Here is a 13,677-nt window from a genome sequence, read left to right as displayed (position 1 = left end):
GTCTAATTTTGATAATATTTTTATAGTCTTTTATTTTCATTAGAATAAATACATAATTTAAAGTATGGGTTGGGTTTTTCCCCAGTAAAGCTACTCTACAAGTTATTCATAGAATCGGTTTAGGGGAAAAGGACGAACCATCTTCTTTAAATTACAATCAAGTGTTGAAACGTTTGAACACTCAACGTAATAAACTAAAAAATAAAAGTTTACTAAAAGTCCCCAAAGTTGTTCAGCCAACCAATAAGAAAATGTCTATTTAAGACTTTGGGGACTAGGGTGATAAACAACCCATTGTCCCCTCTCTCTCTGAAATCAAATAGTACTCAAAGTTTTAAGAAAACGTTCTCTTTTACATTTGCTCTAAACTTTGGGGAATTTTTATTAAATTCATATTGAATTGAAAGAAACCATCAGTGTTCCGACTTTTCAACAAATAAATTTTAACTGTAGAAGAAGTTAATTATAAATTGTAGTGAAAATCATGTGGTATGAAATGCATGCCTAAAAAGGGCTACTGCCCCAAACGTCTTATCTTTGAATTAATTTTGTTATTAATTTTCTTCTAATTTGATAAATGAATTTACAGCTAGATGATTCCAAGGGCGTTTAGGCATGACAACCAAACCTTGTCTGTCCGAAATGAGATAATTGTATATAAATTGTGTCTTATATATAATAGCCAAGGATAGTGGGGACATGGAAATGTAAAATTACACTGGTTCCCAAAGTTTTATAACAACATTATCTTAAATTTGGCTTACAAACTTTGGGTACTTCAATTGATTGGATGGTTGCAAACTAGTAGTGTCCTAACTTTTAAACCAATAATTTGATTTGCAGAAGGAGCAATTTTCTTTCATCATAATTTGGGATGTAAGTCAATTTATCGTCCATTGTCTTATCCCTTAAGATCCCTGGGTGGGTATAGCGTAAACACAAATATTATGAAAAATTACTACTCAGCCAATTTTATAAATTGTTAGGGGGTGGGGGGAATCTTTACAGTAGAATTGGGGGAATTTTTTACAGTTGGGGTGGGGAAATCTTCATGTTGGAATACATATTATGTATACATATAATGGGCTGTTTATTACACTAGTCCCCAGAGTTTCAAAATAACGTTTTCTTATTCGTTGGTTTAACAACTTTGGGGACTTTAGTGAATTTTGATTAGTTGAGTGACAAACGTTTCAACCACTAATTTTAATCTAAAGAAGGGGTAATTCTGTGCATCATCATTAGGGATGCAAATCAATTTATCGGCCTTTGTCTTATCCCTTTAAATACAATAACATTTTAAAACAATAGAGTCTTATTAGATCTCTTAATTGGCTAGGACGTCCAAGCAAGCAGTTTCCAAACCTTAATTTAAATTATTCCAAAAAATTACATATCCAGGTTGTGGTAAAATAGTCAAAATTGCATTACTAAAATAGCGTTATTATATCGTAGACAAAGATTTTAGTTATAGTTTTAGTTTGTTTGTGTAATAAGATCTCGCAAGGGGTTGGACAATTTTTAATAAAAGTTAAGTAATTGTATTATGTATTAGGTTAATTAGGGTTAGAAACCGGCTTAAGACCCATGTGCTTGAGAAAAATGCCTCTCCCCCCCCCCCAAAAAAAAAAAAAAAAAAATAAAAAAAATTAAATGGATAATTCAAAACTTTAAATGAATCTTCCAAATTGTTTAAAACTTGGACAGTTATGAAGTATTGTTGTTTATATAGAATTATTTTTGTTCTGTGTCTTTATTCATTTTGTTTTGGAGTAGGACAGGTTATTTATCTTACAAATATATCCAGGTATAAACCAGGTGTTACAACATTACAGACTTTTTTTTGGTCAGCAAAAATAGCGAAAGAAAAAAGTATTCGGCAAATTTTCCGTTTTTACACTGTTATAAAGATATCTAATGCTATAAAATTATATTGGAAAGTTTGAAAATTCGTGGAAAATTTTCTATAAAAAATGAGTAATTAATACATTTTTTGGTTGATTTGTGGGGCAAGCTTATAAAACTATGCAAATATATCAAAACAGTGTAAAAGTTTTTCAATGAAGAAGAGAATAAAATATGGCAGATACACGCCTAGAATTTAGATAATAAATGTATAAGTATAGATGTATAATCAGGACAAATACCTGGCACAGTGGCTCTTATTGTCTACTAGCAAATTGCTCTAGGTTCTTTTGTAGTAACTTGGCTGTATTTATATTTACGATGCTATTAGAATTAAAAATCACGGAGGAGTAAAATCAATTGAACTATCTGCACTTAAAAATAAAAGACAACTACCTATTATTACAAAATGACAAAAAAAATAGACAAAAAGGCACAAAAAGTAGCTTCGCTACTATAAACAATAGAAATCAGTATTCAAAAATCAGATAAATAGGATAATTATATCACATATAAATTGTTGTAAAAAAAGGTTAAAGTCAGCATGTTTTGCAGTGACGTAACGATTATAAAGTTGCTATGCTTTCTAAATCGTGCCTAACTACTACAGGAATTATAAAGCCAAGTTTGAAATCGAAAGGACAATTCTATTTCTAACATGTCTAAATTTACAAACAGAGCTATCCGTTATAGACGGACGTTTGAACGGACTGACCGACCCTAATTATAGAAAAGCCTTGGTTAAAAATATTAACTATTTTCATGATTTAATACATATTTATAAAAAGAATTTTGTGTTCAAAATAAGTAAAAGATAGAAATGTTGTTGTATATATGAACTAGATACTAAAGTGTAAAAAGTGTCAGCCTTTCACATATTATGATGGATATATATGGGTGAGGGATATGTAATATATACAGGGATATAAAGGGATAAGACAATGGGTAATAAGTTCATAGTCATTCCCAATGATGAAAAACAAAATTTCATTACTATTTTGGAACCCACTAATTATAATTCAATAAATTACCCGAGTCTTTTTAGCAAATGAGATAACATGATTATAAAGCTTTGAACCCAGTAAAAGTGTCTGACTATGACGTCAGAAAAAAATAATAATTAACCAATGAGAGACCGCTATATATTTTACCATTGGTCAATTACAGTGAATACTGGCTTCTCATTGGTTTATTGTTATTTTTTTCTGACGTCATAGTTCGACACTTTTACGAGGTTCTAAAGCTTTGGGTACCAGTGTAAGTTTTAGCCAGTTTTCCCTTCCCTCCCTGATAATTACATGTTGCAGTTGGGGTAACGCAAAATATAGCAGTTATATGATTATTTAATCCTAAAAGATTTTTTTGATCCTAGCTTCTATTTAATGGCGATGGAAAGTTGGAAAGTTGTGTAAAATCAAACCAAAACATTTATAAAGCTCCCCTGAAAAGTACAACAACCAGAAGTAAAAGTAACATAATGTCTGTAGCAAAGAATCTCGATAACCACAGAACCGATACGAAAATGCTATGTAAAAAATCTTTTTTTAGTCCATGGAATTTTAACAATATTAAAGTGACGATACCTCCACCTTTAAAAAAAAATACTCCCCGTTTCCAAATAATGTCCCAAGAGGCCTCTTGAGGCGTATCTGCTCGTTAAAAGATAAGCAATATCTATGAGAGATGATATACCTCCCAAAAATCATAGAAATAATAATTTCAGTGTTCAAAGCCGGTTTCTGTCCGGTGGATAATGATTCTTACCTGAGAACAATCTTGCAAAAGTCTGGGAAGTAAACCAAGCCGTTGGTGGCAACCTCGTTCGTTATGTCAATCACCTCCTGTTCCCCGGGATTCAAACCCAGGGCCTTCAAAGCGTCCAATATATCCTAGATAGATAGATAGATAGATAGATAGATAGATAGATAGATAGATAGATAGATAGATAGATAGATAGATAGATAGATAGATAGATAGATAGATAGATAGATAGATAGATAGATATGTATTGTTTATATAGTTTATAATATCCATAACAGCTCTATCTGGGTAAAACTGATAAAAACAAAGGAGATATTTACTCCAGGATAATAACATAGATAGATAGATAGATAGATAGGGTGTATCTGGGTATAACTGATAAAAACAAAGGAGACATTTACTCCAGGATAATAACACAATAAAGGGTGTGCTTACGGAGAAGCAAAATAAACGGCGATTTCCATAGTCGAGTACAGAAAGCTCCCACCCATTATATTGAAATAAATTATAAATAGTGGCGATGGTAATTCTTCGTGTGTTTATGTTGGTTCAGATTAGGTTAGGCAGGGAGTAAGGGAGGGGACAATGGATCGAATATTCAATTTTTAGGAGTCTCAGACTTTGGGTACTGGCTTAAAGGGAATGTGCAAGAATTTAGCAGTTTCTGACTGAGTTTGGGTACTTGCGCATGAAATGCCGCTACTCGTTATTTATGTTTTGAATATTGCAGACGGGGAGAAGAGATAAGGGAAGTAGGGGCAAGGGGCAAGGGAAATAAACAGAATAAAAAAGCAGCTGGCCGGGTCCAATAATCTTGTAATATAAAAATCACACAAAAAAACCTCAATATATTTCATCAAAACAAGTTGTGATTTCACTTTACATGACGCTATGGAAATTTATTATTCAATTAACAATCCCTTTATAATTTCCTACAAATTTATTGGATTAAACTGGATTTCATGCCCTTTCTTTGATAACTCTTATATTGAATTAATTGCCCATTGTCCCCTCCCTTACTCCCTGAGGTTAGGCCAGTATACCAATTAAGAGTAGACAAAATGAAAAATAAACTGTTCACCCTTTATTTTAAAAAAATAGAGGGTGAGGGTTTCTGGGCTCGCTAGGTACTTTGAGAAAAAGCATAAAATAAGTAAAAGCAAAGCTTCTCTACAACAGACCTTATCTTAGTATGTGTATGTGGTTGTCTGCTAAAAATTCTGTCCCCCTTTTAAACTTTGTGTCTTACTTTGAGCAAAGAATACAATATAGATCTACTAAACGAAAGGTAAAGTAAAAATATCTTTCACATGAACACTTATGTAATAATTTTCAGGCAGGTAGGATATTGTCTCTTAAATTAATCTGAAATTAATTTCTTCCCCCTAATCACCAAAAGCTACCAATTGGAGAATTTCATCTTTTAGAGTTTGGGGTAAATTTTATTGGCTTAAAATTTTTGTGCACTTTTATTAATTCTGATTGGGATGTACACCTTGAGTGTCCAAACATTTCCACCAACAATTTTAAGTGGTCATAATTAGGCTTATATAAATTTGTCGTCTATTGTCTTATCCCCTGTGATGCCTGAATCCATAAATAGTTTCACATCAACAACATGAAAGACTGTAAAACAAAATTATTATTATTAAGATAAACTTTCACAAAGAAAATATATTTTTACTTTTTTCTCATCATTTGTTTACAACTAATACTTTTTTTTCTTAACAAGATTTTTTTCCACATCAGAGAGAGAGTGGACAATAGGTTGTTTTATTATACTTGTCCCCAAAGTTTTATAATAACCTTTTCTTATTTGAAGGCATAGCATCTTTTAGAACTTTAATGCATTTTATTGACGAAGCCCAATCTGTCCCACTTTTGAGCAAGACGATTCCCTTTTCTCCCATCTCTTTTGAAGAGATTTTCTTCCCTCCCTTCCCTTTTTCTTTTCCCTTTATATGACGTCATATAGGAATCGTCTTTCTCAAAAGTGGGACAGATTGGGCTTCGTCCGTTTAATTGGTTAGTTTTTTTAGATGAGTGTTTAAAAGTTTCAACCACTAATTTTACGCTACAGAAACGATAATTTTGTGTATCATCTTTGGGATGTACATCAATTTATCGGCCATTGTCTTATTGCTTTAGATCTCTGATATACTTATAAAACAGGAATGATTGCATTTTTTTACATAGATGTTTAATATGATAAAATTACAAGTTTATTGTTCAATCTCTCCAATGAGAATAGAGTGCGTAGAGACTGTATAGATTGTGGAGAGCATGCAATTAAAGGACGTATCAGGTAAGTACGGACAGAACCTTGCTATAGAGAAGCTTTGTTGCCAAAAATATTTTATTTGAAAATGTAAGTCTGTATTTTCAAGCTTTGAGATTATAGCGGAATTAAAGTCTTAGAGAAATAGAATAATAAAAGTTGAACCCGGTATTAGTGTCTTAGAAATTATCTTAGTGACGTAAAAAAAATAGGATGTGTCGATACTACTAGGATTTTTAAGAATTGTTAATATAGGCCTGAAATCAAGATTTTTTGTGCTTTTAAAAAATATTAAAAATATTTCTAAAAATTCTACATTATTTTTGCTCACTTTTAAAAAACAAAATCAACTTTTTTTTATTTTTTTTTATAAAATTATCTTTCAAAATTGAAATAAGATCTATCAGCTGATATTATACTTCTTACATAACTCAAGAGTTGACTTACAATGTGTAAATATTTTATAGATTATTTAGCAAAATAATAAAAAACCTATATGTAATTTCGTGATTAATAATTGGCTTAATCTTACATTAAACATTGAATGATTTTAAATAATTTTCAAATATTTGCTTTTATAATTATACTTATTGTATAAACATTCTCATAAGTTAGCGCAAAATGCTATATATTTTATCACATATGAGCTATTTTTTAAGCCAGCTTTTTAGTCAAAATTTCAAACCAATAACAATTAAATCAAAAGATATTAGGTTAAAACTATATATAAACGAGAGTAAAGAAATAAGATATTGCTATCAACAACAACAAAAAAGGGTTTTGTCTAGTTTTTGGTAAAAATAACGCATATTTATCATTTTAAATTAAAGCTATCTTTTCAAGATTACATCTATAAATTCGTCTGTATTTTATAACTTTTACCTGTTACCATGAAAAATCAATTGATTTTCCATAATAATTTTATTTCTATATTAAATTTAGAGACAGCTAATTTTTCTTTAAATATAATGAGATGTTTATCAGAAATTTTTAATTAAGCATAATAATGTATATATAAAAAAGACAATTACGAATAAAAACAAAACAATCAATTATTAGATTATTTATATCAATAAATTTAACGGAATTTGAACGTAATTGTTAAAAAAGCTAGCTTAAACAGTTTTGCCATTAAAAAATAACCTTCTTTATGAATGGTACATTCTAACAAGGGTAATGATATCCAGTAGAGCAACATATTTAACAAATATGTCTTTAAATAATCAGTCTATTTAACAAATATCTTTTTAAAATGCATAAGTTATATTACCTCTCACAAGATTGTTTAGTCCTTTGACACTGTACATAATTATTATTTGATTGATCTATCCTTAATTTTTATTCATATTCAATTTTATTGTTTGTATATAAATATTTAATACCTGTATTATAATATGGTTATTATTTATTTTGCTATGTTTTTATAAAATAAATATCTAAGCAAATGTTACCAATTCTTATAATTATCTGGAATTGAAAAGAATTACTTTCATTCGGTTGCTAAAAAGAGGAGAAAAAGAAATGTATTGAGTCAGATAGTAGCCTTAACCTGTACAGCTTTACATTTATTTCATAGATAAATTGAAATTGAAATTAGATAAAATTATTAATTGATTTTAGATTATTAAACAAGACATGTTAGAATTATCCTATCAATTTCAAACTCTTCATGATGATTCCTATGACAGTTAGGTATAATTTAAAAAGCAACTCTATCATTGTTAACAGAAAGTCAGTACGTCCATTTAAAACATGCTTTGTGTGTTTTTTGGCTGCTATTGAAGAAAGACAACTGAAATTTTAAGTGAAAAGGTCTTTTAAGAGGTGTTTTAATGTATTTTTTTTTACAGTAGCTTTTGATGGATTATTTTAGGTTAGGTTAGGTGATTGCCCTGCAGGGTTAGGAAAATGGCCCCGCATGGATAGAGCCCCCCCCCCGCAGTGGCTAGAAATAGGATAAAATCTACTGTGAAAATACCAAGAAACGTCCCTTAAGAGGCATTGTCATGAAAGGGACTATACAGACATCCTGTTACTTTATTATATCCTATTATATAAATTAGTAAGCTAAGCTTTTTTTGACTGTAGCAACGGATCTTGTTAACCGCTGAACCTAAAGGGTTCTTCTTTACAGTGAAGCTTATTATAGGTATAGAGAAGTTTATAACTATTTAGGAAGAGGGCTCTCCACTCCCCAAAAAAAATAACACCTAGAAAAAAAGTACCATCTCCGCAATTTTACTTCTTTGTTTTAAAACTTAAATTGAAAATTGGAAGAATGAACTTTCCCCCTTACCACCCTAAAAGCTTCTAGTGATGTTACTGCTAGTGATAATATATTATAGTTTATATCAACATAATATGCGGATTTTAAGAAAAATTTAATCAAATATGCGGACTTTTTTCAACCTTTTTTTGACAACATTTATTAGACATATTAGAATTATACTATTGATTTCAAATTTTGCACGGAAGTATGTCCTTTTACTGTATGCTATATTTACGCAATTTTGCAACAAATTTATGTGCAATTTCATTTAGACTTCAAAATTAATATTCTGCTTATTAAGTTCTGACACTCTAGCTATTGTGCGTTTGTTCTACCTTCTGATTTTTGTGCTTCGTTTTTATGGATGTTGTCATCCTTGTCTAGAAAATACAAATTAATTAATCTATGGTAGAAAGTACAGAGAGTATAAATTATTTCCTACATTTTCTTTATCAATTATCAATTATCAATCACCTCTATTATCCATCTCTTTTTTAGGGGTTACCTTTCCCACCTCCCCTCTAATCCCTCGTTTTTAGTTACGTCACTAAGATAATTTCTAAGACACTAATACCGGGTTCATAAAAGTTACAAACTTGATATAAAGTCTTACAAAACAAAATATAACAAATGTAACATTTTCTTTTCCAGTATGGTTTCAAAACCGATTGATATCCGCAGGATTAGAACCGGTTTTCTTACTTTAAAAAACTATTATCACGTCGTTAAACAGACCATTTTCCAGGAAAGTAAAATTAAAATTATAAGGTTATAAGGTTTTTATTAGCCCGGGCCTTCGGTTTTGGTGATACCAAAATTGGTTTTATTCTTTAATTTTTCAGTTTCTGTAGATTATTATTGGTGGTTTGGAAACTCGACTTATTGAACCAACCAATCAAATTCAATAAAACTCCCTAAAGTTGTTAAGCCAACGAATTAGAATAGTTATTTCTCTCATCCTATTATAAACAGCTTACTGCGAAAATAGAATGTACAATTATAAGATTAAAACCAGTTTTTTTAGCCCCGAGGTGCCGGTTCCTATCCACCGGATTCGAATGAATACGAGAAACGTTATTATAAAACTTTGGGGAATAATGTAATAAACAGTCCAATGTCCACTCCCTATCTGCAAATTGCCCCATTATCTATAAAAGATATCTTTATTTGTTCTACTTAACAAATAGAAAATAAAACATTTCACTTTTGTTTTTGTAAATGTTAATTTCCCTGGGAAAAGAAAAATAGAATACACAAGATTAAAGTTTTAAGAGGAAAAGATAGTACTTGTATCTCTTTAAATAGTTCAGGGCGTAGCTAGTATTTTTAATAGGGAGGGTCCAAATGTAAAAATTTAGGATACTCACCCCGTCCTCATTAAGAAACATTAAGAGAGGTGTGTCTTTCTGTAGGGGGTAGGGAAGAATAGTTATTTATCGCATCGCAAATAGACAGCTTTCCACGGATTATTAAAATACAAAATTTTAGATTAAAACTATTTTTGTTAGCCCCGAGATGCCGTAGAAAACTGGATATAATACGATATGTTATATGATTTTATAGAATGGCTGAGAAATATTTCTAATTCAGCGGATATTAATCGGTTTCGAAGCCGTACTGGAAAACAAATTTGTCACCCTCCATATTACTGTATATACATTGCAGAGGATTCAACCTTCTGAAATTTTAGGGGGTGGTCCCAATACCTCCCTTACACTCCCTAAATGTCTAGAGACGCCTATGTAAATAGTGGTGGGACGTTTTCAAGCAATAAAATTTCTTTATTACCACAGACAATTGACATTTTGTTTACATTATTTCATTTAATATTTTTCTTGCGATATTTATATTATATACTTTTCCTACTTTCAATATATTTTTTAGTGAAGCTTGGCATTGGTCATGTGCAGAGTTTTATTGAAGACTTCAAAAAACATTGATTATTAAGTAGCTTTCTTGAATCTTAAAAGGGCTATGAAGCTCATTTTTTAAAATTTTCAGGGATAAGGGATGGGAAACGTAGGAAAATATTATTTCCGGCCTATTTGAAGCCTAGGCCTAATAAACCAGTTTTGGGATGGCGCAGTGGTTCGTCCTAAACGCTAATGAAAAAGCTGTGTGTGTGTGTGTAGATAAAGTATAGAATCAAATTCAGGTAGCTAGTTTAAAGTAAAAAACATAACTTTTTATAAACCTATATATTAATGGCTTTTGTTAAAATGAAGTTTTTTCTCTCCCAAAATTTTTTTATCTTTTACTTTGGTAATTTGAACTATCGGAAAGCTATCGTTGGGTTTCCCTCAGACAGATTTTAGTTTGTATTATTTGCATTTTTATTAATGAGTAAAAATTTTATTTGAAAATTTTATTGCTAATTAAAATTTAAAATAAATAAATAAATATGCACTTGGGTAACATTCTATCAAGTTCTTTGGATACTATAATGTAATGATATATCTGTACTGTGTTGTATTGTACAAAAATTAGGGTTAAGGTGTTGTATCAATTCCGTATTAAATTTTTAAAATTCAAAATACAACATCTAATTTATAAACTACCAAATGAAAATTCGTAGCTACCTTCTTTCCAAAAAATTAATCCCGTTATTTTTGTTTTTTCTATATGGCCCTTTTTTAATGTTTAACTCTAAGCAGATTTAATAATTAAACTAATGTGATCTAACACCATTTATATTTATTTTTTCGTAGCAGACAAATCATTATTTTTTCTAGAATTGTCTGCTTCTAAAATTTCCGCCAATTGGTGATTGGTTGATACAAAACAAGCCCAAATCACAGAACACTATTGGTTTAAAGCGGTAGCCAATATGAGCCGTCCGCCAGTAAGGTCATTAAATTAGGCAAATGGTATAAGTTGCATGATCCCTTTCAAAACCAGCCCGAGACCTAATTTATGGCCAGGTTTCGTATCCCTTATCCCTGAAAATTTTATACAGCAGCTTAAAACGTTTTATTAATTTATTTAATGTTTTAGCGGATATGCCTTTAGAAGCCCTTATGGGGGTGGGAAGTCGACCCTCTTACTCTCAATTTCAATTTTAGAAAGAAATATTATTGTGGGTATTAAATCTGAATTGGTAAGAACAATCAAAAGAAGGAAAAAATTGTTTTTCATAATTTGTGAATCAATTTATCATTAATTGTCTTATCCATTGGGATCCCTGTTTTTCCCTGAAAAGTATAAAATGTTACCCTTGTGTAAATAGTTCCCTCTCTGAGTCCAGTTTCAAATTGATGGAAGACGACTGTGACCACGTCCATTTCTGGACCCGTCAGGCTGTCCGGCTCCTTCGGAGTGTCAGGTATCTTCTCCTATTTAAAAGAAAAGAATTAACCTTAGTTTGAAAAAATCAAACACATTCAAATTTTAAAGATTTTATAAGATTATACTAACACACGCTACAATCACCATTTAATGTTTTTACTTTTCATTTTAATTTAAGGATTTATAACTTATTTCACCAATGAACTACATAAAATCCCCTTTAATCTCTCACACTGTATTCCTCTCTCAGAAATATAGTATTACAGAGTGTGGTTTGAAAGACTAAAACCTAACCTGACAAATACCAACTCTTACTAAAAAAAAATATTTATCATGTAAAGTGTTTTTTGCACCTACAAAAACATCAATATGCAGCTACTTTAGTTTTTTAGGATTTGAAAGAGATAATTACCTTGGGCCCCATGTTGCTGACAGCAATGTCTGTTTCTGCTTTGACCTCAATGTTTAAGCTGGGGGGGTTAACTTGATATAAAGGTCAAGTCTAGTGGGTCAAATAGCCCACTTGTATATTTCTTTGGTTAGAAAAAACTTTTTAGGTTTGGTGTACAACTCTTTGTAGTTTTCTTTGTTTTGTTACTCAATGTTTTAAGATTTGCGGATTTTTTGGCCACTAAATAAGGTTTTTTCTTCTTACAAATTCTTAATTCTTGGTCTTTGATGAATAGTTTATGATGAATTGTATATTGATACAAATATTGTTTTTGTACTCTAAGAATTATTTGGTCTGTGATATTCTTTGGTTCTGAGTTTTGTACTTTGTAGATGTTTAATTTGATATTATAATAAGATGTTAATTATTTGTCTAAATTGGTCTTGAAGTTTCACTAAGTGTCAAGAGATAACTAAAAGTTCTATATTATATTATTCTAAGATTTCTAAAAGACTATTTTTAATCACTAATATTAATTGCTATCACTAAATTCTAAGATTGGTCCCTTTAATAATTATCTAGTGCAGCCACCGGCTATAACAAAACTATATTATCTATGACTATATTTACTATAACAAAATTCTGGCACTATTGTAGATTTATTTCTATTATGAATTGAAGGTTTATTTTGGTGGCAGCACGGCAAATATGATGTTCTAGTTTAGAACATCATCTAGTCTAGTTATGAGTATTGTGTATATGGGTGCTATTCTAGACTAAGATCTATTCTATGGTTAGTAGGCTAAATATTTCCCCATTTGGCTGTTGTCATTCCATTCTACATTATCTACATCTGAAAAACAAAACAAAAAATTTAAAATGGAAATAGAATTCGTGGATATATTGACAGGGGAATTGTTTTCGTCAATTTATAATGCTAATGTAGACTTCAATTAGTGGTCAGTTCGTTCATCCAGTTGAAAGGGGGGTAATTGGGTTGGAAAGAAGGAATCCTTATTTTAGCCAGCTGAGAGTATCATTTTACTAGAGTATATGAAAATCTGGTGCAACATCCAAGTAAATATATGTTGATAACTTTAAACAAGTAAAACAAGGATGATAATAGTCAGGGATCTAAAGGGATAAGACAAAGAACGATACATTGATATATACTCCTAATGGTAATAAATAAAATTACCCTATCTGTAGATTTGAACCATTGCATTGGTTGAAAAGTTTGGATACTATCCTTTTTAAAATCACCCAATCAAAATTTAAAAAGTACCTAAAGTTTTTAAACTTTAAAGAATAAATTTACAGTTCATTACAAAAATATTTTTTTTCGTAAGTGCCTTTTTGGAAGGACAGGCTTACGGACATACCCTGTTTATAAAGAAGCTATGCTATTGAAAATTATATATATTTTTTTTATGTATTTTGTATTCTATTATATTTGTTTAAAAAGCATAGATTTACATATATTGACTGTAAAAGGGGGGATGTAAGAAATATAATAGGTAAAATTTTACATATTTATGTTTACTCACAAAAAAAACAAAGATGAAAACAATAGCTTCAAAAAAACGATTGAACATCAATAATTATTTAATTTTAACATTTGACATCGTACCTAACCAAAATCAAAATTAATAAGATAATTCTATAATTTTTATCAAGCTAAAATGTCATAAAATAAATGTGCAAGATTTTCAAAATACTAATAGATTTTGTCTCCCTTAGATAATAATCTTGATGCTAGGTTGCATTTTTATAGGATCATTCTAACAT

At 30.2% G+C, this 13,677-nt stretch overlaps 1 protein-coding gene across 1 annotated transcript in view; it reads right to left on the bottom strand.

The window, feature by feature from the left end:
• LOC145314671 (uncharacterized) overlaps window positions 1-12,738 on the bottom strand; it is a 39,994-nt gene extending 27,256 nt beyond the window's left edge. Inside the window, exons 1-3 of the mRNA XM_080154673.1 lie at window positions 11,911-12,738; window positions 11,426-11,545; window positions 3,670-3,794 (exon numbers count right to left, since the gene is read on the bottom strand). Of these exons, the coding sequence (XP_080010799.1) occupies window positions 3,670-3,794; window positions 11,426-11,545; window positions 11,911-11,922 (257 nt within the window). The 5' untranslated portion in view covers window positions 11,923-12,738. The remainder of the gene's footprint in view (window positions 1-3,669; window positions 3,795-11,425; window positions 11,546-11,910) is intronic.
• Between the last annotated feature and the right edge of the window lie 939 nt (window positions 12,739-13,677).

The sequence above is a fragment of the Acartia tonsa genome, chromosome 3 (genome assembly GCF_053477335.1).
Source record: "Acartia tonsa isolate MP-2025a chromosome 3, ASM5347733v1, whole genome shotgun sequence".
Classification (NCBI taxonomy): domain Eukaryota; kingdom Metazoa; phylum Arthropoda; class Copepoda; order Calanoida; family Acartiidae; genus Acartia; species Acartia tonsa.
This window is presented reverse-complemented; position numbering and strand designations above follow the sequence as displayed.